Source organism: Dermochelys coriacea, chromosome 1, assembly GCF_009764565.3.
Source record: "Dermochelys coriacea isolate rDerCor1 chromosome 1, rDerCor1.pri.v4, whole genome shotgun sequence".
Lineage (NCBI taxonomy): Eukaryota > Metazoa > Chordata > Testudines > Dermochelyidae > Dermochelys > Dermochelys coriacea.
The window spans coordinates 138575852-138600941 of record NC_050068.2 but is presented as its reverse complement, the minus strand read 5'-3'; the positions used below and the strand labels follow the sequence as shown (position 1 = coordinate 138600941).

Below are 25090 nucleotides of genomic sequence, written 5' to 3'. Positions count from 1 at the left end.
AAATACAGCAGCCTGACCCACATGCAGCAGAACTTCTCTAATCCTCAAGCACAATTTGCATACCAGTTTGTTCCCAAAATGGAGCTCTCACCTTATTTCTCAAAAAATACATTTTTATATGTACAGGATATACTACAGTATGCTTACTAGCACATTAAGTATTGTCATAAATAATTAACACCAAAAACTGTCAAATTGCAAAAACAAAATACATTTTATGATGTGCATTATCCTTGCTTTTTTTTTTTATTGATTGCTTACAAGGGACTAAATCCTGGCCCAAGGGATGTGTAAGTAAGGGGTGTGAATTGAACTAGGCAGACAATTGTAATTCTGTTTCCTAGAGGATTTAGTGATTTTAAAGTTTGGTTTAGTTCCAATTTGGAACAAAAGCCCAAAATTCTTCACAGAAGAGAATTCTCGTTCTTCGTCCAGCTCTCCTGGGAATCCAAGCTGATGAGGAGTCACAAGTGAGAGCCCTGGGAGTCCTGGTCTTGGCTCCCCATCAGTCTGCTAGTCAGGCTGCCAAGGAGCTGGGCAGGCAAGCTGGAAGGAAAACATTAGGATCCTAGCTGGTTTCTGGCAGAGTGTCATTGAAATTGAATGTTATCCTCAAACATTTCAGCTTCAACAAAACAACAGATTCTGTTGAAAAACTGTTTTATCAAAAGTTTTTCAACCAGCTCTAGGTGTGAACACTGAGTAGGGGGAGGAATTGTTTAGCAGAATAAAATGAGGAGTAACAGAATAAAATTAAGAAAGGGAATATGAAGTCTGAATATGAGGAAAAACTGATCCTTTGGCTTGTGGAATGATGTCCCAAGGAAAGTAATGGAAGTTCCAGTGTTTGACAGTTTTTTTGAATAGACCGGACAAAACACTAGTAAATATAAAGTAGGTTGGGCAGCTTTGCAAAATTCAAGCTGGACACTCAGGTAGAGTTAATATGTTTGGACTGATTGGTTAAAAAACATAATTTATTTCATTAACTTTATCATAGTAAAGGATAAGCAAATAAATTGTGTCTGGACTGGTGAATTGTCTTGACAAATTGTCTTGTCTGCAGTGACTGGCAGAATGACAAGATGACCTTTAAATTTCTCCCACCTCTAGATTCTGGGACAACAGCTATGGAGCTGGGAAAACCACCAAAAAGCTATCACACAGGGAGCAGGGACCAGGAGGAGTTCCCATTAATGTTTTTTAAAATAGTATTTTCATTGGGGCTAGGAGGTTTGCAAGTGATATCACACTCCCACGATTGCCATGGTGCATTGTGAGGCCTTGGGAGAGCTTCTTTTGCCCAGATTATTTATTGGGTTTGTTCTATAGTGATCCTTATCATAACAACTGATTACTTTACAACTATTACTGGATTTACTCTCACAACATCCCTATGAGATGAAGAAGTATATTTCCATTTTATAAATGGGAAACTGAGGCACAGAGTAAGTGGCTTCCCCAAGATCACATGGGAAGACCACAAGACCATCCTGATGGATCTTGGGTTTTCATTGTGATGGACCTTGCTGTTTTGCAGTATGTCTGTCAGGAGGTGTATGGGAGGCCATGTAGCCCATTCAGTCTCCTAACTGATTCAGAGCTAGGTGGAATCTGCTCCCTGGGAACCCACAAAATAACAATCTTCTCTGGGTGACTCTGAAGTGGTATAGTGAGTCCTTAAGATTTCATTTGGACTTCAGAGTCTTGTTAATCTAGTGACCTCAGTGGTTTCTTTGCCATGAAGGAAAGAAGGGCCAGGATTTGTACCTAATTCAGTAATCCTCAGTGCATCGTCCAGTTATGAGAGCAAATGAGTATGGTTCTATTGTAACATTTTTATACTAAATTATATTTACTGCATTTATAACATACCTGTACAACATTGCTTCGCATTAGAGGGGTTATTTGTATCACTTTTCTGATATTGGTTTAAATCACTGTAGATACGTTTTTAAAACTGAATACATTGCCCCTTATTGATGGTGGAATGATTCTCAGCATGGTATGGCTCCTAATTCAGATTTCTGTGATTTTTAATAGAAAGGTATTGTTTTTGAAAGTACACCTCTGTTTCCCTATCAATGGAATATGATGCTCTCCAGCGCTTCTTATTTTTTGTAGGGAAAGTCTCATACTAAACTCTTGCACGCATCCACATCGTACTTTTGAGCAGGAAAAGCAAATTTAATATTCATAGCAACTTCTTTTTAGCCATAAATTACGTTTGTTACCTGTTAGATTTGTGATGTTACATTGTACATTATTTCTATAGAAATAGAACGTGTTAGAAAGAACACAGCTAATGCAATGAGAATTGCTCATCTATAGGCCTGGAATTAGTGTCTTAACTTTTTTCATCTCACTATTTGCCAGAAGAAGATGCTTGGCTTTTCCCTAAAACATTTTAATTCCTATCGATGCTTTTAATACAACAAGCTGTCATGGGATAAGAGGGAAGGTCTTCTTATGGATTCTTAACTGGTTAAAAGAGAGGAAACAAAGGGTAGGAATAAAAGATCAGTTTTCAGAACGGAGAGAGGTAAAAAGTGGTGTTCTCGAGGGGTCTGTACTGGGACTAGTCCTATTAACATATTCATAAATGATACGGAGAAAGGTAAACAGTAAGGTGACAAATTAGTAGATTATACAAAACTACTCAAGATAATTAAGTCCCAAGCAGACTGTGAAAAGCTACAAAGGGATCTCACAAAACTGGGTAACTGGGCAACAAAATGGCAGATGAAATTCAGTGTTGATAAATGCAAAGTAATGCACACTGGAAAACATAGTCCCAGCTGATGGAGTCTAAATTAGCTATTATCACTGAAGAAAGAGATCTTGGAGTCATTGTGGATAGTTCTCTGAAAACATCCACTCAGTGTGCAGTAGCAGTCAAAAAAGCAAACAATGTTGGGCATCATTAAGAAAGGGATAGATAATAAGACAGAAAATATCATATTGCCTCTATATAAATCCATGGTACGTCCACATCTTGAATACTGCATTCAGATGTGGTCGCCCCATCTCGAAAAAGATACTTCGGAATTGGAAAAGGTTCAGAAAAGGGCAACAAAAATGATTAGGGGTATGGAACAGCTGCCATTCAGGAGAGATTAAGAGGACTGGGACTTTTCAGCTTGGAAAAGAGACAACTAAGGGGGGATATGATAGAGGTCTCTCAAATCATGACTGATGTGGAGGAAGTAAATAAGGAAGTGTTACTTACTCCTTCTCATAACACAAGAACTAGGGGTCACCAAATGAAATTAATAGGCAGCAGGTTTAAAACATACAAAAGGAAGTATTTTTTCACACAACACACAGTCAATCTGTGGAACTCCTTGCCAGAAGATGGTGTGAAGGTCAAGACTATAACAGGGTTCAAAAAAAAAAACCAAGATAAGTTCATGGAGGATAAGCCCATCAGTGGCTATTAGCTAGAATGGGCAGGGATGGTGTCCCTAGCCTGTATTTGCCGGAAGCTGGGAATGGGCGACGGGATGGATCACTTGATGATTACCTGTTCTGTTCATTCCCTCTGGGGCACCTGGCATTTGCCACTGTCGGAAGACAGGATACTGGGCTACATGGACCTTTGGTCTGACCCAGTATCGCCGTTCATATGTAACAAATATAAAATAAAGTATAAGCATATCAACCTTTGTGTTGTCTAAGATGCATGTAATAAACTGACTTTTTTAAAGCCATGTAACTACATTGGCTGAGTTCCTACTTAAATAAATAGGAGCTTGACCTGCACAACGACTGCTGGAATGGGTTCTATAATGTTGAATAACACAGCTTCTTAAAATGGCAAACCAGTTACTCCAGCCATCTCTGTAATTGTAACAGGTGACAGTCTGCAACAGACGAGTATGAGCAGTTCATGTTAACAAATCAGGCCCCTCAAAAACCCCCAAGTACTATAAAAGTTGTCTTCTGTTTTATTTCCAGCTGTTCAATAAGCAAATAACACAGACAATGTTTAATTTCTATCAGGGGAGCTAATCTGAATTTATACAGATGTAACTGAGATCAGCATCTGTCCCTTTGAAGGTACATTTGCTAAATAGTCTCATAAGATACCAGAAAAATTGTTTACCTCTCTTTTTACCTCTACACTGTTTTAATCAAAGCAAGATGTATTATATTTTAGTTAGTGGTGGTGTTGTACTCTACTTTCTCGTGTTTGGATGGTGTCTGACATCATCTTCTTACTCACAGCCACCTTTGACGGGGAGAAACATGCCATCAATCTTCCTTCTGTAAACAGTGCATCGTTTGTCCTGCGTTTCTTGGAGAAGCTCTGCCATAGTCTGCAGTGTGATAATCTTTTTAGTAGCCAGCCCTTCAGCCCTTATATGGGGAGTGCACATAGTCCTACGGAATATGATAGGAACAAACCAGGTAATACTAAATTTATACATGTTTTGGGGTGTATGGTTATTTTGTGCAATTCATTTTTGATCAGTCCTCCTACAACTTGAATTGATTGAAATGAGTACTTTGTGGTTCTTAGTAAAATTAGTTCTAGTGTGATGGGGTTATTTATATCACATGTGGAAAAACTGTAGAATCGTAGAATATCAGGGTTGGAAGGGACCTCAGGAGGTCATCTAGTCCAACCCCCTGCTCAAAGCAGGACCAATCCCCAACTAAATCATCCCAGCCAGGGCTTTGTCAAGCCTGACCTTAAAAACTTCTAAGGAAGGAGATTCCACCGTATTGTTAGGCAATTTCTTTTCTTTAGGTAAACAAGAAAATCTATACATCCCACTGTGATGCTGCAGAAGATCTTGTTTAAACTTTACATTTAATCTGCTTGATTTATGCACATAGTAAAATATATTTAACTCACAGCAGCAAAATATAATTATTACCTGCGTAAAAGAAGTTTGCCCTATAAGACTCAATGCAGCCCCCCTCTACCCAACTGAAAGATGCTTCATCCTGATTCTCTTTTTCCCTTCTGTGACCATTTCAAAGGTGTTGAGACTACGTAGAGTCTATCATAGGTAGGGAGAGAAACCAGGATTTATAGATGGCTGGCTGTAGTGGTTTAGGAAATGAGGAACCTATTTCTGCAAGTATACAGTGCTCACTTTATATTTATTTTTTATTAAAAATATTTGCACTGTAAAAAAACAAAAGAAATAGTATTTTTCAATTCACCTGATACAAGTACTGTAGTGCAGTCTCTATGGTGAAAGTTGGACTTTCAAATGTACAATTATATACAAAAATAACTGTTTGCCTTTTAAAAGCAATGTAAAACTTCAGAGCCTACAAGTACACTCAGTCCTACTTCAGCCAATCGTTCAGACAAACACGTTTGGTTACAATTTGCAGGAGATAATGCTGCCTGCTTCTTGCTCACATGGTCATCTGAAAGTGAGAATAGGTGTTTGCATGGCGCTGTTGTAGCCGGCATCAGAACATATTTACGTGCCAGATTCATATGTCCCTTCATGCTTCAACCACCATTCCAGAGGACATGCGTCCATGCTGATGATAGGTTCTGCTCGATAATGATCCAAAGCAGAGCGGACCAACCCATGTTCATTTTCATTATCATGAGTCAGATGCTACCAGCAGAAGGTTGATTTTCTTTTTTGGTGGTTTGGGTTCTGTAGTTTCCATATCAGAGTGTTGCTCTTTTAAGACTTCAGAAAGCATGCTCTACACCTCGTCCCTCTCAGATTTTGGACAGCATTTCAGATTCTTAAAACCTTCAGTCGAATGCTGTCGCTATTTTTAGAAATCTCACATGGTACCTTCTTTGCATTTTGTCAAATCTGCTATGAAAGTGTTCTTAAAACGAACATGTGCTGGATCATGATCCGAGATTGCTATAACATGAAATATATGGCAGAATGCAGGTAAAACAGAACAGGAGATAAACAATTCTCTTCCTCTGAGTTCAGTCACAAATTTAATTAATACACAGTTTTTTTTAACAAGCATCATCAGCATTGAAGCACGTCCTCTGGAATGGTGTCCGAAGCACGAAGGGGCATATGAACGTTTAGCATATCTAGCACATAAATACCTTGCAGCGCTAACTACAAAAGTGCCATGTGAAAGCCTGTTTTCGCTTTCAGGTGACATTATAAATAAGAAGCGGGCTGCAGTATCTCCTGTAAATATAAACAAACTTGTTTGTCTTCGCAATTAGCTGAACAAGAAGTAGGTCTCAGTGGGCTTGTAAGCTCTAAAGTTTTACATTGTTTTCTTTTTGAATGCAGTTATGTAACAAAAAAAATCTACATTTGTAAGTTGCACTTTCACAGTAAAGAGATTGCACTATAATACTTGTATGAGGTGAATTGAAAAATACTATTTCTTTTATCATTTTTACAGTGCAAATATTTGTAATAAAAATAATATAAAGTGAGCACTGTACATTTCGTATTCTGTGTTGTAATTGAAATCAATATATCTTAAAATGTAGAAAAACATCCAAAATATTTAATAAATTTCAATTGGTATTCTATTGTTTAACAGTGCAATTACGGGAACAAATTATATTGCCCCGGCAGTGTGTTCAATCAATGGTTCTGTTATTTCCTCCTTTTTTTTCCACAAGTTTAGTTATCTTCATTTTATTTCTCTTACTATTAGTGTATATGGTTAGAAACCCCCCCCCCCATATTTAGCATAGAGGGGCATCCTCTGCCCATAGGGTCGGGGATGCCCCAGTCTCCAAGCTTCAAATCTTCTGCCTCCTGCAGCAAGCCCATGCCAACGAGCAACCCACACTCTAGCTGTCCAAAGTGTCTGGGGAAGGTTCACATGCAAGAGCGTAGCCAGATCTGCTGCCAGTTCAAGCCTCATATGAAAAAGGACAGGGAGGCTAGGCTAAGGTCCATCCTGATGGAACCTGCACTCAGACTGGCATTGGAGCCAAGCCGGTCAGACTCTGCACCCAGTACCTCGGCATTGGTTCGGAGTGCTTCTCCGGCGGCATGGGTCTCTCAGCATCGTTCCCCTTCACTGGTGCCAAGGAAGAAACACAAAAAACAGCGGTCGAAGAGGGGATGCTCCCCAGAACTGAGTAAGGATAAGCCTGGGGAGTGCAGCAGAGTGAGACGTGTGTTGGACCACTCCTCTATCTCTGCTCTGCAAACCGCACTGTCGACCCCACCCTTCTGGCAGGTGCTGTTGAGTCTGGTGCAGGACCACCCATCAACACCAGAGGGTCATCGTGGTGCCAAAGGAATAGTGGTGTCATCCAGCCCGGAGGTGTTTGAAACAGCCAGGGAACCAGATGGCTCTCTTGGTATCACCCACTCTTGCGGGGAAAGTTCCAGCACTGGTAAGGTCGTCAAGCAGTAGGGAGCATGTTGCCCCAAGGTCCTATCCAGCACCGGGTCCACTGGTACCGACCAGAGGAAAACTGACCCTGCTGATGTCGGTGAAGTCGTCCCAGCCATGGCACCATTCCCCAGACCCTCGGCATTGGCTGACAGAGGTGAGGGCCACTGTCCCCGCAAACCGACTCATTCTCAGAGTTGGAGGCGGAGTCGTGCACCCAACCAAGGGGCCAATACCAGTACCCAAAGTATGTTCTATCGGATCCTGATGTGAGGCCCCCTCCAGGAGCCTGGCTTGATGAACAGTGGCCTATGCAGGTCCAGCGGCCTTTTTTGCATTCGTGGGGTTTCCCCTCAGTACAGGGACTGTTTTCCAGCTGTTAGTACTTGGCAGTGTCCAAGAGAAGGGCCCCTCTGCCGCCGCACCGGACACGGATTCTGGTACCAAACCCGATACTCATACTTAGGACTTGTGGCTGCGTGACATGGTCGGTGCAAAAGAAGAGGAGGAAGGCTCCTGCCAGTACAGGCTGCTGCCGCCTCTTCCCCAGATGAAGCTGTGTCGGGGCCGAGCGGCTCCGCACCACAGGACAACTTTAAAGCTCACCAGGAGCTATTGAAAAGGGTGGTTTCTAACCTAGGGCTGGAGGTGAAGGTGCTTAAAGAGTCCTCACACAGCACGATCAACATCTTGGTTGCAGCAACCCTGTCAAAGGTGGCCCTACCCCTCAATGAGGCTGTTGTGGGTCCAGTCGCATACCTGTGGCAGACCCCATCTTCTCTGCTCCCCCACTTCAAAAACAGCAGAGAAAAAGTACTTTGTTCCCTCCGAGGGATATGAATACCTATATTCCCATCCCCCTCCCGGGTCCCTTGTGGTTGCAGCAGCCAATGAAAGAGACTGGCAAGGACTGCAAGCCGCCACCCACAAAGGACTCAGAAGCTTAACCTGTTTGGTAGAAAGATTTATTCTACTTGTGGGTTACAGCTCTCCATCTCCAACCAGCAGGCCTTGCGTTGGAGGTATGATTATAACATCTGAGACCAGTGTCAAAATTCAAGGACTTGCTGCCCCAGGAGTCCAAACAGGAATTCTCCGCTCTGGTTGAGGAAGGGAAAACTATAACCAGGGCCTCCCTCCAAGCGGCCCCAGACGCCGTTGACACGGTTGCTACAACAATGGCATCTACAGTGGTCGTGCGAAGATGCTCTTTGTTCCAATCCTCAGGACGACCACTGGAGGTTCAGCCGTCCATTCAGGACCTTCCATTTGAGGGAACCTCTCTTCTCCAAACTAATGGATACAAAACTCCCTGGCCTGAAAGATTCTAGGGCCGCTCTCAGGTCTCACGGCCTTTCTGTCCTGGTATCTTCAAGGAATCACTTCAGACTTCAACTTCACCACTTCACCAAGAAACAGAACAGGTGTTATAAGCGCAGGCAACCTCTCCTTCCACCTCAGCCTTGCTCCGGGTTCACACAAATACCCAGGAGTCCCCACTTTTGAAGAGGCGCTCAAGGGTGTTATATCAGTTCCCATACCAGATCCTGCCCCCCCCTTTGTTTTCAGACCAATTCTTCCACTTCAGCCTGGTGTGGTCCCTCATCACCTTGGACCGCTGGGTGCTGAGTATGGTGGAGAAAGGTTACACCCTTCAGTTTTCTTCCACACACACCCCCATCCCCGTCTCTCTTCAGGGACTCTTTTTACGAACAACTTCTATTCCAGGAGATGCAAGCCCTCCTTCGGGTAGAGGCTGTGGAGGATGTGCCTTAGAATTTGAGGGCGTCTCTGACCCATCCTAGACCTGTGTAGCCTCAACAGTTATTTCAAGAAGCTGAGGTTCTGAATGATCTCCCTGGCTTCCATTATTCCCTCCCTGGATCCAGGGGATTGGTATGCCGCCCTCGACTTGAAAAGATGCCTATTTCCACATGTCTTTTCTTGTGCCACAGAAGGCTCCTCAAATTCATCATAAATCAGGTCCACTATCATCCTCCCCTTCAAGCTTGGCTGGTCTCAGTTACTCACTGAGCTGTTGCCACTTGGACTGAGTGCTTACAGTTCCCACCCCAGTCCTCGCTTCCCTTGACTGCTGGAGGAATCTCCAATTGGTGAGGGCAGACATTCTCTTTGTCGCTCCCCAGCCATCAGTATCCTTAACCTCGGTTGCATCTAATCTCGGTGGGTGGCTCACCTCAAGTACTCAGGACTCAAGCCCTATGGTCCCAGGAGGAGATCTCCTTGCATATAAAGGTCAGAGAGTTCAGAATGGTCCACCTAGCATGCCAGGTGTTTCTACCACAGATCGCAGGCAAAGTAGTGCGAGTACTCGTGGACAACACAACAGCCATGTTTTACATCAATAGACAGGGAGGAACATACTTGTCCACCTTGTGCCAAGAGGCCTTTCACCTGTGGGACTTCTGAGGGAAGCACTTCATCCGCCTCAAAGCTTTTTACCTTCTGGGAGCCCAGAATGCTCTGGCAGATCACATAAGCAGGTCTTTCTCTTCTCACCGTAAGTGGTCCCTTCGCCTCAACACAGCAAGATCCATCTTTCAGAGGTGGAAGTTTCCCCTTGTAGACCGGTCAGCAGTTTTGCTCACTATTTGGTTGCAGCCTGGGCTTGTTCACAGATGCCTTCCTACTCCCGTGGACAAAGCACCTGTTCTACTCATTTCCCTCATTCCTCTTGTACACAAGGCCCTACTGAAAGTAAGGCGAGACAAAGTAAGAGTTATTCTTATATCCCTTGCCTGGTTGTGTCGAAACTGGTTCGGCACGCTAGTGGATCTGACAGTAGCAGCCCCATTACTGCTCCCACCCTTCAGGGACCTGATCTCACAAGATCATGGCCGTCTGCCCCACCTGAACTCAAGACCCCCCACCTGACAGCGTGGAAGCTCCATGGTTGAATCCGGCAGAGCTAGCTTGTTCAGAACGAGTCCGCTAGGTCTTGCTAGGTAGTAGAAAACCATCTACTAAAGCGACTTACCTCACCACATGGAAGCGTTTCTCGGAGTAGTCATCCCAGTGAGGCCTCTTACCAACTCGATCACCCCTCCAGTTTGTGCTAGAGTACCTGGTCCATCTGAAACAATAGGGCCTAGCCATTTCATCGATCAAGGTGCATCTAGCAGCAATCTCAGGCTTCCACCCTCTGATGGACAGAAAGTTCGTCTTCTCCCACAATGGATTAGAGAGACTATTCCCTCAAACTCGCGAACCCATTCCCTCGTGGGATCTAAACCTGGTCCTGTCGAGACTCACAAGCCCTCCCATTGAGCCGCTAGCATTGTTCCCTCTCTTGTATCTCCTGAAAGATCACCTTCCTGGTAGTGATTACCTCAGCCAGGAGGGTTTCAGAAATTGGAGTCCTTGTGTCAGAATGCCTGTGTACTGTGTTCTTTAAGAACCAGCTTCAAATATGCCCCCTCACAGCATTCCTCCCAAAGGTGGTCTCAGTTTCATAGTAATCAGGTTTTTTCCTGCCAGTTTTCTTCCAAAAACTGCACAAGAATTTGGAGGAGCAGCTGGCACACACAGGTGCGCCCTGGCCCTCTACATTGAGAGGATGAAGTCATTCCATAAATCCACGCAGATCTTTGTGGCAATAGCAGGCAGGATGAAAGGCCTACTGGTTTCCGCTCAGAGAATTTCATCCTGGATCATTTTTTGCATTTGTATGTGCTATGAGCAGGTTGGCATCCCACCTCCTGCCATCTTGACATCCCATTTGATGAGAGTTCAGGCTTCATCAGCAGTGTTTCTGGCCCGGGTCCCAGTCCAAGATATCTGCAGAGCAGGGACCTGGTCATCTACATACCTTCTCTTCCCACTATGCCATCACCCTGTAGACTAGACATGATACCAAGTTTGATAGAGTAGTATTGTGAGCCACATGTCTGTGAACTCTGACCCCACTTCCTTGGGTATTGCTTGGGATTCACTTAACATAGAATGAACAAGCACTCGAAGCAAGCAAGCACTCAAAGAAGAAAAAAGTTACTAACCTTTCCATAACTGTTTTTCTTCAATACATGTTGCTCATGTCCATTCCACGACCCACCCTCTTGCCCCTCTGTCAGAGTTAGCTGGCAAAAAGGAACTGTGAGGATGTGGGCTGGCCAGACCCCTATACCGGTGCATGAGCGTGCAACCCCAGAGAGTGCTAGAACCGGCCTGACAGATACCACTGAGGGAACAATCTCTGGCAACAGTGCATGCAATGCATGCACACCTAACCTGAAATGGACATGAGCAACACATCTCGAAGAACAACAGTTACAGAAAGGTTAGGAACTGTTTTTACCCTATTCCTGTAGCTCTTGATTTTTAGTTAAATATTTCTAGCAGAAGTATAGCTGCCATCTATATGATGTATAATAACAACAGTGGATCTCAAAGCACTTTACAAAGGAGGTCAGTAACATTATCTCCATTTTACAGATGGGAAAAGTGACTTACCCCAGGTAACCCAGCAGGTTAGTGGCAGAGTTGGGAATAGAACCCAAGTCTCCTGAGTCTCACAGTCCAGTGCTCTATCCACTAGCTCATAACTGCAAATATTTGACGTGGCTGCAGTCTCAAAAGATTCTTATTAGGATGGCTGTATAGAAGCTCCAGTGTTCCTGTGTGCTCCTTTGGAAGTCAGTAGTGTTCTTTTCTCCTATGAAGCTGCTAGTTAAAACAAGCTGTAATCTGGATGTAATTTTTGTAAATTTGGTTAATAAGGTGGAAAAATAGATGTGATATGTCATTAAGCTTCTCTAATCTTGTCTGTCAAGCGAGAAGCGCTGTTTTGAACTCTCTTCAGGGTGAAGTCAGCTCAAGCCAACTTGGGTATAACTGTCTAACCCAACTATATTTTAGCCCTGAAAGTTTGTGTGGTGATAACTGAGCCTGCCTGATAAGGTTAAGTTAATAGTGAAAGATGATATCACTGACGACTTTTGGGTAATGTTTAAGAATGGTGTAAGGTAGCACTGTCTGAGTTGTTACAGCCATTACAAGACGCACAAGATGGGGAGCAGAATTAAAATCTAGTAAATACAGCGCACATTCACCTCATTTTTGTATCTTTCTTCTTTCCCCCAACAATTTGATTAGTTCTGAAGTGAAAGACTGTAACTTTTTCTATTGACAGCAAAAGAGGAAATATCAGAAAACAGAAGTACTAAACGATATTCTCAGGATTCTCCGCCCTACACTGCCCCTCTCTCCCCTAAACTCCCCAGACCTGACACTCGCCCATCTGAAGGTAACGTAAGTGTATTTGTTGCAGCTTGTGGGAGGGTTATTTGTGTTTATAGTATTTCAAGTAAAAGAGAAACAAGTACAATTAATTTTGCCTAGCCTTATCCATCAGCTGTTGACAGAATGCATAGTCACGGTGGGGGAGGGGGTGTATAAGTAATTATTGGTGAATGGGCACAAATATTGCATGTTGGGAGAACTAATGGGAGCTTTGGCCTCTAACACAACTAGCTCTTTTTTTGGGAAAGGGTTTAAAGATTCACCGCAGACCACTGATGAATGAAGCTGTCTGCTTAATATGCAACAACTTACTAAAAAGCCAGTAGGCTGCTACATCCCATTATAATGGGATAGAAAATAAGCTACTGTAACAACTATGTAAAATACACATACTCTCTGCACCGCTGGAGTATTGCACTCTGTTGGTAGCCTGACTTGAGTTCAGAAAAGGACAGTGAGGATGGCAGGAGATTTGCAAGTGTTGATTATGAGAATAAATTAGAGATTTGTGACCTGACTTTTGAGAGGTTCTGAGCTCCTGCAGCTCCCACTAGCTTCAGTGAGAACTATGCTCCTCTGCAGATGGAGCCATTATACTATATTGAGAAAGCAAGAGGAGATGCGGATAAATGCTAGGCTTATTTAAGACAGATCACTCATTCCTTTTCATCTAATCTAATAACAGAAGCAGGGGACACAGACATTGGTAGCAAAGTTAGTTGATTTAAAAAGGAGATACTATTTTATACATACAATAAATCTGTGGAATTGAGTCAGACATTTCTAATGGACATGGACTTAGAGGAGTCTGGGTATGTCCATGAATAAATATAGCACATGGCTTAGTACCCTAAGATGTACTAAAATAGGGTTGCTCAAATTGGAGCAAACCAAAATGTATGATTCAAATATAGGCCAGTTAGCTGCAGTATCCAGTAAGGAATCTTGTGCACTCAAAATAAGCTTGATCGCTTTCCTATCCCTATTCAATATATAGGTCTAATAACTACATAGTACAAGGAGGTTTTAAGAACCAGTAGTTCATTTATTATACAGTCTGGTTTCCTGGATTTCCAAAAAAAAAAATCTGTAGGGAAAATAAATGTTGCCATATTTAAGGGTCAGAATTTGTGTTGTCTTCAAACGTTTTGATAAGTTTTCAATAAGGTTTTTATGTGTTTTGAAGAGGCAAAATATTCTCCAGCGTTGTATGTCTCCCACTCAGCCTTTTAGGGCAGTGTCTTCTACTGAAAACTTGGAGGTAATTTCATATCTCTCGCTCATGGGCTGGTTAGCAAGAAAGACCAAGAATATCTGTTGGAAAGGGTCTTCTTTTAGCCACACTTTTTCTTTCCAATCTGCTCAATGTACTTCTGCTATCTGTTCTGCTAGATGACGGTTTCCTCTTTGCAGTCATGGAGAATAATGGGAAAAAGCTGCAACCTCAGTGGCTAACTACTGTAGCCAAATGCATCACTCTAATCCTGTATTAAGAAGAACCTTTGACTTCTGCTCCCAATTCCCAGAGGATCTAAAAGATTTTTCAAATTCTTGTGAAGGATCTTCAGGCTAAAACATAGGCCTCTGCTATGCTGAACCATAAGGCCACTTTCCTTGTTTGTCAATAGCCTGCTCCAAACACCAAGGATTCGGAAGTAGAACTTCCAACAAGACTTAAGAAAACCTCATGTCCATGCCTTCTCTCCATAGCTTATTTCAGATATTCAAAATATCAGTTAAAGTCTTCTTGGCCATTCTATCAAATACCAAAACTCACTCAGATCTCAGACCAAATGACTGCTGGTTAGACAAGGTCTCCTTCAAGTGGGGCCATTAGAGCATCCCAGATTCACTGAAAGGGGATCTTGATTTAAAAAGGATTATTCTGAGCTGGTTATATCACCCTGGGATTGAGCGATCATGAGTTGATTCAGTTTAAATTAAATGGAGGAATAATCAAAGCCAGGTCATCCAACTATGGTTTATTTCAAAAAGGCAGATTTAGAGAAATAAGGAAATTTAGTTAACAATATCAACTGTACTGGTGAGTTCAGGAATCTAAAAGTAGTGGAGCCTTGGAATTTCTTTAAACAAATATACAAAAACTGTACGCAGTTTGCATCCCAAGCAAGGGGAAAAATCTTGTACAGAAAGCCTCCAGACCAACTGGATGAGAAACCATCCCAAAGAGGTTATTAGGAATAAGCAGAGAGCCTACAGGGAATGAAAAAGGGGATCGATTAGAATAGACAGCTATATCTTGGAGATTAAAAATGTAGGAATAAAGTGAAAATTGCTAGATCTATCTTAATTAGCTCTTGCTCAGAAAATTAAAATAAATAACCAGAGGTTTTTTAGTTATATAAATTAAAAGAAGTGAATAAGGATGGATGAGGTTGGGTTGCTATGGAGTGAGCATGGGGAAAATATTAAAGATAATCTAGGAAGGGCAACAGCAGCAGCCAAGTGGGCAAAACAGTGCCCCTATGTGGCTCTTCAGCCCCCTTGCTTCCCAGCTGTACCCAGACCTTTACTGCCTTGCAGCCTGAAGCAGGAATCCAGCTCAAAATAACGCTTCTGTTTATCTGAATGCCCAGTTATACAAATGTTTCAGGTGTCCCCACAGGCTATTACCAGTTTGTCTTATATCCCTATAATCTCATGCTTCGTGTATCAGATGGTCACCTGCAGGGGGTCAGGAAGAGATTTTTTTTGCCCCAGTGTACTCTGGATTGTTTTTTCTCCTTCCTCAGAAGCATCAGAGATGACCATGGCTTGAGGTGGGACTCTGGATGGGGTGGGCTGGTGTGCTAGGATGGTACGGAGCATTCTTTTTCTCTCTCTCACTCAGGTTCTGGGCTGGCTAACTCTTGCCCACATAGTCAGTCTAACTGATTGCCATATGTGGGGTCAGGAATTAATTTCCCCCAGGTCAGATTGGCAATGATCTGGGGGCGAGGGGTTGCCTTCCTGTGCAGCATGCCGGGATCACCTGGGTATCTCTCTTAATCCATTTCTTGCCATTGCAGGGACGTTGGTGCACCTCCTGCCTCTCCCTCTGGCACATAATAGTTTAGTCTCCTGTAGGCTGTAATACTTTGGACTAATTTTGGTTGTTGGGTTTTGTGTGCGGGTGCTGCGTGGTGTTGGTGGCCTGTGATACACAGGACGTCAGACTAGATGATCTAATGTCACTTCAGGCCTTAAATTCTGACTTCTGTGAACTTTCCTACCTTGCATATGTGAATCCAAGGCCTATTTCATGAGATTTTCAAATCCCTAATATCTTGAAAAGAAAAAAATCTCATCTGTCTCAGAATTTCATGAAGATGTCTTAAAGAAGTCTTCATCTCAGACACCACCATTATCTCCAAGGTCTCTGACTTCAGAGATAAGGCTGCATAATCTGGATAAGTAAAATATGAGTCTCATGTAACATTATGCAGCCTGACAATCTTTCTGCTTCCTTAGCGTGTTGAGTATTAAAAAAAAAAAAAAAAACATTTTATTTGTTTCCTAACAGGGTCCTCTGCTTCCTTGCAATAAAATGGACCCTTTCTAAGGCACTAGAAATTGTATGCTGGTTAAACCAAAGGGTTCCACACATTAATCCCTATTGCAGTATATCCCCTCCAGTTAATTTATTCTAAAAACCAAAAATCCTGAGATTTATATCTGCAGTTGATTCTCAAACTCTTCTATTCAGCATTTACATATTCATTTATGATTCCCCCTTTTTTTACTTCCCATACTGAAATTTCCAGCAATGATGTCATTTTCTAGCTTCTCCTGTTTTTTTCAAGTCCTCCGATTTTTTTTTTATTATTATTATTATTATTATACAGGCCTCAGTAGCCAAGAGGAGGATGTTTTCACCTTTTGATATAGATGCAGGTCGAGCAGACTTTTTAATCTCTTGCACAGTAATAGTTTTCCTTCTAGGCCAGTTCTGGAAAGTCTAATCTTTTAAGGCCTGAACCAGTTTTACTCAATATTTGTCACAAAAAGGTGGTGTTCTAAGTAGAGGTAACCAAATACACTGCCCTTGAAACCCTTCTTTCTTCATTTTGCAATTGGGTTATGTCAGCAAGAAGGATTTATTAATTAATTGCTTAAACCATAGAGTGAATTTCTTATTTCTTATTTTTCTTCAGGATTATGTTAAAATAATCACTGTTAAAATAAACCCAGTGCTTCCAGATCTCAAGAATACCTCTAAGCCAAGTTTTGAAAAAGAGAACGTCTGGCATATGGTAGACCTCTAAAGCCAAATGTGAAAACATCACAAGTTTTCAGGAAAATGGTTCTTTTACCATCTTTTTAATTCCAGATGTTGGTGTGATGCAGGAAATAAATAAAAAATACAATTTCTAGAAGAGTAAAGAGCATGCATTTTAGAAGCGTATTTCACAGCAATTATCAGTCTTTCTCCATATTCATCATTACTCCCTTTCTTTTTTTCTTTCTCAGTGCTAGATTTGTCTAATGTGAGCAGAGAAATTTATTGCTAAAAAATGGAACAATTTCTTGCCAATTAATTTCTTTTTCTCAAATAGCATATTGACCAATCTGGGCCATACTTTAATCAGAATATATTATTAATCTTCAACAGTCATGATTTAAAAAAAAACTGAAACAGACCAAACACTCAAGCCCTATAGGCAGGTGGAAGGACTTTGTTATGTTGCTGTATAGCAACAACCTTTAGCTGACTCTGAAGCTGTATGTCTATGCTCTGCATTGAGTCCTGTGAAGCATTGAAGTGGAGTTTGAGAATATGTTTTAAAGATTAGAGATTAGCTGATAAACACTTTCCTTTTCAAATTTTATCAAAGGATTGTTACCTCTTTCTTAAGCCAGAATGTATTTAATTGATTTGTTTCATTTATATTTTCGTATCCAGAGAAGAGTTGCCTGCGTGTAAGTGAAGTACAGTGGTCAGTATTTCTTAATAATTAGCACATCAGTATCTGAAATACCAGGATTTTCCTCAATACAGGAAATAATTGTGGCAACAGTTTGCAATCTGTTGACTTCATAAAGAGGGCCGCTGTATCTGAAGATAGTATGATCTATAGATACACAATTGCACACTTGTTTCTAATTAGAAGTTGATGGTTCTCTGTATTGCTTAGATTAGGCAAATTAAATATTATACTGTGGGTTTATCTTTTATTCCTATTAAAAATCTCTTACAGGATAAACATAACACAGGCTTAATGGCTGCGTTTTAGAAAAAATGTTTAAACTGTGGATATGCGTTCTTGGTGACTATATCTATGCCTATAACTGCAAATGTATTGATACTACCTTCAGATAATTCTTAGCGAATCAAATCTCCCCCTTTGTTGATGATATAGTTTTGTTTTGTATAGAATGAAATGACAGTGAAATGAAGTATTGAAAATTTTGTATGATCCAAAGTGACCTTCAAGCTCTCATCAAACTATACAATAATCAGGTTTTTTACAGCTGTAACTTTAAATATATTTTATGAACTTCCTACTGACTACTTTTACTTAAATAAGAGAAGGAGAATGGTGCTGGTTGTATTTGGTGCTTGTTTTATGGGGAGCTTGTTGACAGGCTTAAAAATTGTAGTTAGTGTTAAAAATAAGTAGCATGGAATTAAATAACAAGGTTACAAAAATCTAACATGTTGAATAGATCAGTATTTGTGTTACTCATATTATGTAGCAGAAACATTGCCAACTGAAGAAAATGGCACTGCCAAAGAACACCGATTTTCTGAGGACTCTATGGATTCTGCACTCAATTCAGTAAATCCTGCAAGCCCAACCTGCCGAAATTCCACTGAATATCATACCTCAGGGAGTGCAGCATATTATAGAAATTCCCTTCAGCCAATGACTGCTGCTTCAAACTCAGCCCCAGTCCTACACAGGCTGTCATCAAGCTCTGCTGGGAACAGCAGTTACTATGAAGTCAATAGGAATCGAATGCAGAGGAGGATTGAAGGTATGGCATACACTTAACCTTTTAAAATGTGCATTGCTAACTACTTTTTAGCAGTATGCAAAGTCAGTGGGTTATGAATTATGAAGCAAAGTGCTTTGACATCCAAGACTTCACACAAGGAGTCAGACTTAGGCAAACATGTCAGACCATCTAACGTGATTTCAGAATACAGAATTTAAGCTTTCAACTCTAATACTGTACAAGGCAGAGAAATCCTGCATACGATTTTTTACTCTGCTAGCTATCAAAGACCCTGCAGCCTGCCTGGCTGGGCAGTACTGGTTACAGCTTCTTCTCCAGCTTCTCAAGTACTGCTGCCAAGTTGGCCAAAGGATCACTGAAATTTGCAGTGAGGGGTTCCCTTCCCTTCCTGCACAACATTCCAAGCTGCTGGTGTCTTGGGAGCTAGGAACCAAATGTCTCAAACTGATCCCTCCCTGATGGTACATAGTGCTAACACTTATACCGTTGTGTGTATCTGCAATTGTAGAAGTCATCTGAACACAGATTCATGCTGTGGCCCAAATAGAACATCTCAGTGACACTTTAGAAGGAAAATCAAATATTTTTCATTTTAATAAATTGTAAAAATTTGAGTGATCTTAGCCAGGTTGATACACTGGTAGAAGAGAGAGGACTGCTACTAATACGGGACACTAACAATGTCTTATTTTTCCTTTCATTTGAGTCTGCAAGGATGTGTTTTTACTACATTGACACTTATGACATTTCTCCCTTTGCCAATGTTTTACATTTAAGCTGCAAGTTCTACAACAGGTCCTGATCTCACTGCACTAAAGAGGGAACCCTCACGAGTACCAAATAAGGATCCTTCTGTCTGGTCAATAGATGAAGTAATGCAATTTGTGAAAGAAGCTGATCCTCAGGCTTTAGCACCCCATGCAGAACTCTTCAGGAGACACGTATGATATTTTCTATTTCTATTCTGCTAGACTTGAGCACGTTACTAATCTGTGCAGGAAGTTTTTGTGAGTTTCCCTGCTATTATTGAATTTGAAGTGAAAGGTGGTGCATCAGCAATTAGATCACTCTGTTGGCAGCCTACCTTCTGGGGAAGCAAAATGTGCTCACAGATTTCCTCAGCAGACATTTCACAGTCGACCAGGAGTGGGAACTCCACAACTCAGTAATGTGTAATCTTGATTGCCCCCTTCTGGCCTGGGCAATTCTGTTTTCCCAATCTCCTATGCATGTTATCCCAATGTTCCCCGAGCTCTTGATCCAGTAGAACGGCAGGATCAAGCACCCTGATCTGTGTCCGCTCAACCTCAGGACATGATTTTTGGATGGGCATCATCATTAGAATGTTTATGCTCCACAGCTGTACGAGACATGCTTTCCAATAGTAAAAAGGACTCTACTAGAAAATGTTACCTAGCTAAATGGAAGCACTTCCCTTCTTGGGCACAACAAAGAGTGTTCTCCCAAAGACTATGGCTATTCCTCTCATCTTGGACTATATCCTATCTTTGAAGACGTAAGGTTTGTCCCTTAGTACCTTGCTTGACCACTTGGTGGCGACCAGCACATCCCATGCACCTTCTTAGGGCTATTTGGTTTTCAAAGATCCACTGACCAAGCTTACAGCCCCAGTGGGACCTGCACCTTGTTTTCTCAGTACTCACAAGGCCTTACTTGAGCCTTTAACTACTTGCTCCATGTCACTCTGTTGCATGAAGGTCGTTTTTCTTGTAGCCATCGCCTCAGCAAGAAGGGTTGGCAAATTTGGAGGGATGATGGCAGAGCCTCCATACGACGTATTCCATATGGATATGTTTTCTTTACAATTACCGCCCCCCCCAAATTCACCCCTAAGGTAGTTTTGGAAGTTCACCTTAACCAGTCCATTCACTTACCTGTGTTCTTTCCAAAACCTCTTCTTCAGAGGAATGAAGACTCCATTTCCTCAATGTTCGGAGGCCTTGGCTTTCTGCCTACAGAGAAAAAAGCCACACAGGAAATCCCTGAGGCTGTCTGTTACTTTAGCACAGTGGTCCCCAAATGTTTTACCTTCTGTCCGCAGCTCCGGGAGCAGGGGACGTGGATGGGGTAAGGGTGCTGAAGCTGGGGGCAGGGCTGATGGTGGGGGCGGGGCTGGGAGCAGAGCTTCAGCCAGAGGCCAAGGCTGGCAGCCAGAGTGTGGGGCCAGGGCCAGGAGCAGAGCTGGGTGGTGCTCCCTCCCCACCCCCCATCAGGGCTGGCCCTGGCCCCAGCCGTGTCCCCCTGAATCTTCCTCCACGCCCCTCCCCTGGCACGCTCCACCATTTGCTATAACAGAAAGAGTCAAAGGGCACACCATCTCCACCCACAGACTCTCCAAATGGGTCTTTGGCTGCATTCTACTCCATCAGCTTTCAAACCTCCACCCATGCCCCACTCTCTTCCCCCAATGGAATAAGAGCTCATTCCACCAGAACACAATCAACAACTATGGCATCTCTTCAGGTGGCAGCTCTCTTGGACACCTGTAAAGCAGCCACATGGAGCTCCATTCACACATTTGCAAGACATTATTCCCCTGTGCAGGACACTTCTGCTGATGCCTCCTTTGGGATGGCAGTACTCCGCTCAGCCCTACTATCTAGCAGTACTCCGCTCAGCCCTACTATACACCCTCGCACCCTCCTCCTTCTTAGGTACTGCTTTTCAGTCACCCATAGTGGAATACAATAGGGACCATCACTTGAAGAAGAGGGGGTTATTTACCTGCAACTGGAAATTCTTCGAGATTTAAGGTCCCTATCTGTATTCCACTTCTCGCCCTCCTGCCCCTCTGCTTTGGAACTAGCTAGATGATATATTTAGGAGGATCAAAAGTTCGTAGCTCTAACTCTGCATGTCCTGTATACTTTCGTTCACTGGTTTTCCTTTCACTATGTGGTTACATGATGGGCTGCCTAATAGAGAACTACTGTCATCTCAAAATGGCAGTGTCCCCACCAAGAAGTGTCTGGCTTTTTTTTATTATGAACCCAACAAGCCAGAATCTCTACTGCCTTGTGTATTCCTTTACACCTGGGCAAAATGGGTGTAAAATGGTAACATTTCTCATTGTCTGCACCAGTTCATAATAAAAATTCTTTTAAGTTTGGAGTAAGCTAGGTCCAAAGGAAACTTCAAGATACTGAAATATAGATAGATGTAAAAAACCCAAACCTCCTCCCCTTCTTGGTTTTTCTGGAAATTTTTAGAATAGGGACCAAATTTCATAGTATTTTTCAGCTTATTCTGTTTTTAAAAAAGAGTGATTTCAGTATGCAATTTCAGGGAAATAGTCGCTGAATTGCCAATACTTTTTTTTAATAATTTAGGCCTGTCCAACTGCAACAGCTTCTTTTCAAGGCAGTGAAAATCTGTTCAATTGTCCTTGCTTTTGATCCTAACATTCCATCTGGTTTAGGCTAGACACAGATCTGTCTTGTGTCACAGATCTAGATGATGTGTAACTGCCTTCCTGTGTGTGTGTGTGTGTGTGTGTGTGTGTGCGCGCGCTTGCATGCATGCATGCCAGAGTCTCCCTATGGCTGTTTTCAAGGTTCAGTGCAAGGCCTCAGTGTTTGGGTCATTTCATCTTTGACTAGAGAGGCCTCCCTTCTTTATCAGCTCTTCCTTTCTGGATTTTTCTCATGGCCCAGTTACTTTTGTTTTGGTTACAGTATCTGGTTTTGTCCAATGCCTTTTATTATTGACTTGTGCATTATCTCAAGTATCTACCAAAAGGTACCTTAGAAAACACTTAAATAAAAATCAGTTTAGTTTTAATAGCCATCAGAGGTATTAAATTCTAATAAATTACTGTTTTATATACTCTATATTAAGTTTTACTATGGTATAAACTAATACAATGTACTTTTTGATTTTACCATGTAACCTGTTAAAGCCGTTGTATGTTGTATTTATTCCTTCTGTAGGAAATTGATGGAAAGGCACTACTGTTACTAAGGAGCGATATGATAATGAAATATATGGGACTGAAGTTGGGGCCAGCATTAAAGCTATGCTACCATATTGAGAGACTTAAACAAGGAAAGTACTAGCCAGTGGAGACACTGTAATGTATGTATTCATATCAGACTTAACTCTCAGGTTCACAGACATGTTCTTTATTTAAGAATATTTTGTCATCATAAACAGTCTTCAGTTTGCAAAAGTTTCCTCTCAAAATGTGATAAAATATTTACTACCAAGTGAAAAGGACTGTTACATTCTAATATTCTAACAACTGTTTTAGAAACGTCACACCAAAAAGCCAATTGGTGTTGTGTGTTTTTTAAAAAGCAATGCTTTCATGAGTACTAACTTCACACAGAGTGCTGAGAAATCCATTCTTCTGCTACAGACTTCAACTGACACATTCACATTCAGAACCAAAACAGCTTAATCCCAAAGGAAAAAAACAGCATCAGGTGTTAACTTTTACAGGGGTGGCTGTAAAACTTTACATTATAAGAAAATTTTAAAGAAGCAGCAGTAGACTTCATCTCTTTAGTGAATACTCTTTGTCTGGTGCTCCAGAAAAGTAATATTCATCTGAATTATGCTATACAGATTTCCATCAAGGGAATAGCCATATGAATTGTTTGATTTGTGTGTTTTTAATACAAATATAAGCTTTTATAAAGTGTGGTTATCAGTTCTCTGGTGAATTATGAGGACAAATATACAGTATGTTGTCAATTTATGCAGGCAATATTTCTGTTTCATGGAGGGGGCATTTTCTTGGCCATTTTAAACAGCCAACTGTTCTGGGGTGAACGGACTTCCAGATTTCTGTGGAACAGAAGACCCACATTTTAAACATTCCATCCTTTTGCTGAACTTGGCATGGATATTTGTATTCATGCTTATGTGTGTGTATATATATGTGTGTGCGCGAGTGTGGTACATACATATATACTGTACATATGTATTTGGTTTTTTTAAAAATGTGTTTAAAATATACTTTGCACTGTGACAGAGATAATGAGAAACTGTACAATTCAATTTTTTTTTACCAGTAAATTTTTTGTGTACTTCTATATTCATTAGCACTTGTCCACTTTACTTTCCATTCCTGGGGGGTAAGGAACAATCAATGGATGGGTGGATTCAAACAGGAGAGTGCCCTGTACTATGCAAAACTCCCGGTTAATCATTACTTAGCTCTAAGCCGTTTATTCTGGTATGGTTTCTGGAAATATGCATTTCGGTTCTGATGTTTCTTGTTTTTTGACTTCTTTAATTTAAATATTTCACTTAAACTAATACTCGTTTTGCATAAAACTTGGTGCTGTTTTTATAAGCTACAGAAGTGAGTGTTGATAATAAAATAGCTTGCTATTACTGCCAATAAAGTATACATCAGGGACAAGAATGTACATTTTCTGTGTAGGAAATCGAATGTACTGTATGTAATAGTGCAAGTGAGAATAAAGAACTATTTACTAGGGAAGATGTAGTCCTAAAAGGATAGGTTTTATTATATTTCTTATTGTCTTTTTATATATGAAAGTTTCTAGTAAAAAATGTGTATTTTTTACAAATTTCTTGTTTGAAAATGCCTTGCTTATTGCTAGCTTAATATTCCTCAGGTTTTAGCAGAAATATTGCAAAATCATATTTTGTAGTTCTCAGCTTTCCAAGTAGTCATTTAAATAACTACAACACAATTTTAATTTAGAAGTTCATTTGTCTTTGAGGATTGTTTTGCTCTGCTATCACAAAACATTTAACACTAAGGGTTATGTGTTTTGGGTTACTTTACATGTCCTTTGTGCACATGTGTGTTTAGATGGACAGTACACACATGCCTGCTTTATATCTAGAAAGGGCAAAACAATGACGGAGAAATATCTAGTATATTTGTTATATATTGCTTATGCCACACTTCATCAATATATTAAGCATTATGCTGAATTTTTAACGTGAATGAGTAATAACACTCTCTTAAAATTGCATTGGAAGTAATTTGCTCTGAAACTATATTATTGCATTGTCCAAATAGTTGGTATAAATTAAGATGTTTAGGTTGTCTGTTTTCTACAACATCCATATAGAACAATGAGGTTTTAGCCTCTTTTTCATACACTCCATGGCTATGGTATAAATATCTGTACAGAATTTGTGTGCACATACATGCACATGAAATGCTAGAATGTCATAGTACTAGAGTTTTACATTGTATTTATAGCATGAGATCCAAGCGGTGTAACAGAATATATTTTTAATTGTTTATTTTCAACTGGATGTTCTTATCTAAAATTAAAAAAAAATTGTTCAGTGTTATAATTCTCCATTTTGTTTGACATTGTATATGTACTCCTACTTCAACTAACACTTGTGCAGACATCATAGTTTGCTATATTATCCAGCATTTTGCAAAACTTGGCAGTTCATGTAAACTTCTGATGTAAAGTTTTTTTTTTTATTACAGGAATATAACCTTGCAATATCTGCTTATCAAAAGCAATTAATATATGAACTTAGATGGATCTGTGTTTTTGAAATATTTGTGACACTCTATAGCTGTAGTGTA

General features: G+C 41.1%; 1 protein-coding gene across 6 annotated transcripts in view; it reads left to right on the top strand.

Moving 5' to 3' along the window:
* Positions 1–24834, top strand: part of SCML2 (Scm polycomb group protein like 2) — a 135868-nt gene extending 111034 nt beyond the window's left edge. For all 6 annotated transcript variants that reach the window (XM_043504447.1, XM_038387723.2, XM_043504452.1 and 3 more), the window contains 5 exons: positions 4228–4410; positions 12467–12580; positions 18274–18555; positions 19315–19478; positions 22488–24834. In XM_043504447.1, the coding sequence (XP_043360382.1) occupies positions 4228–4410; positions 12467–12580; positions 18274–18555; positions 19315–19478; positions 22488–22613 (869 nt within the window). In that variant the 3' untranslated portion in view covers positions 22614–24834. The remainder of the gene's footprint in view (positions 1–4227; positions 4411–12466; positions 12581–18273; positions 18556–19314; positions 19479–22487) is intronic.
* Positions 24835–25090: the final 256 nt, after the last annotated feature.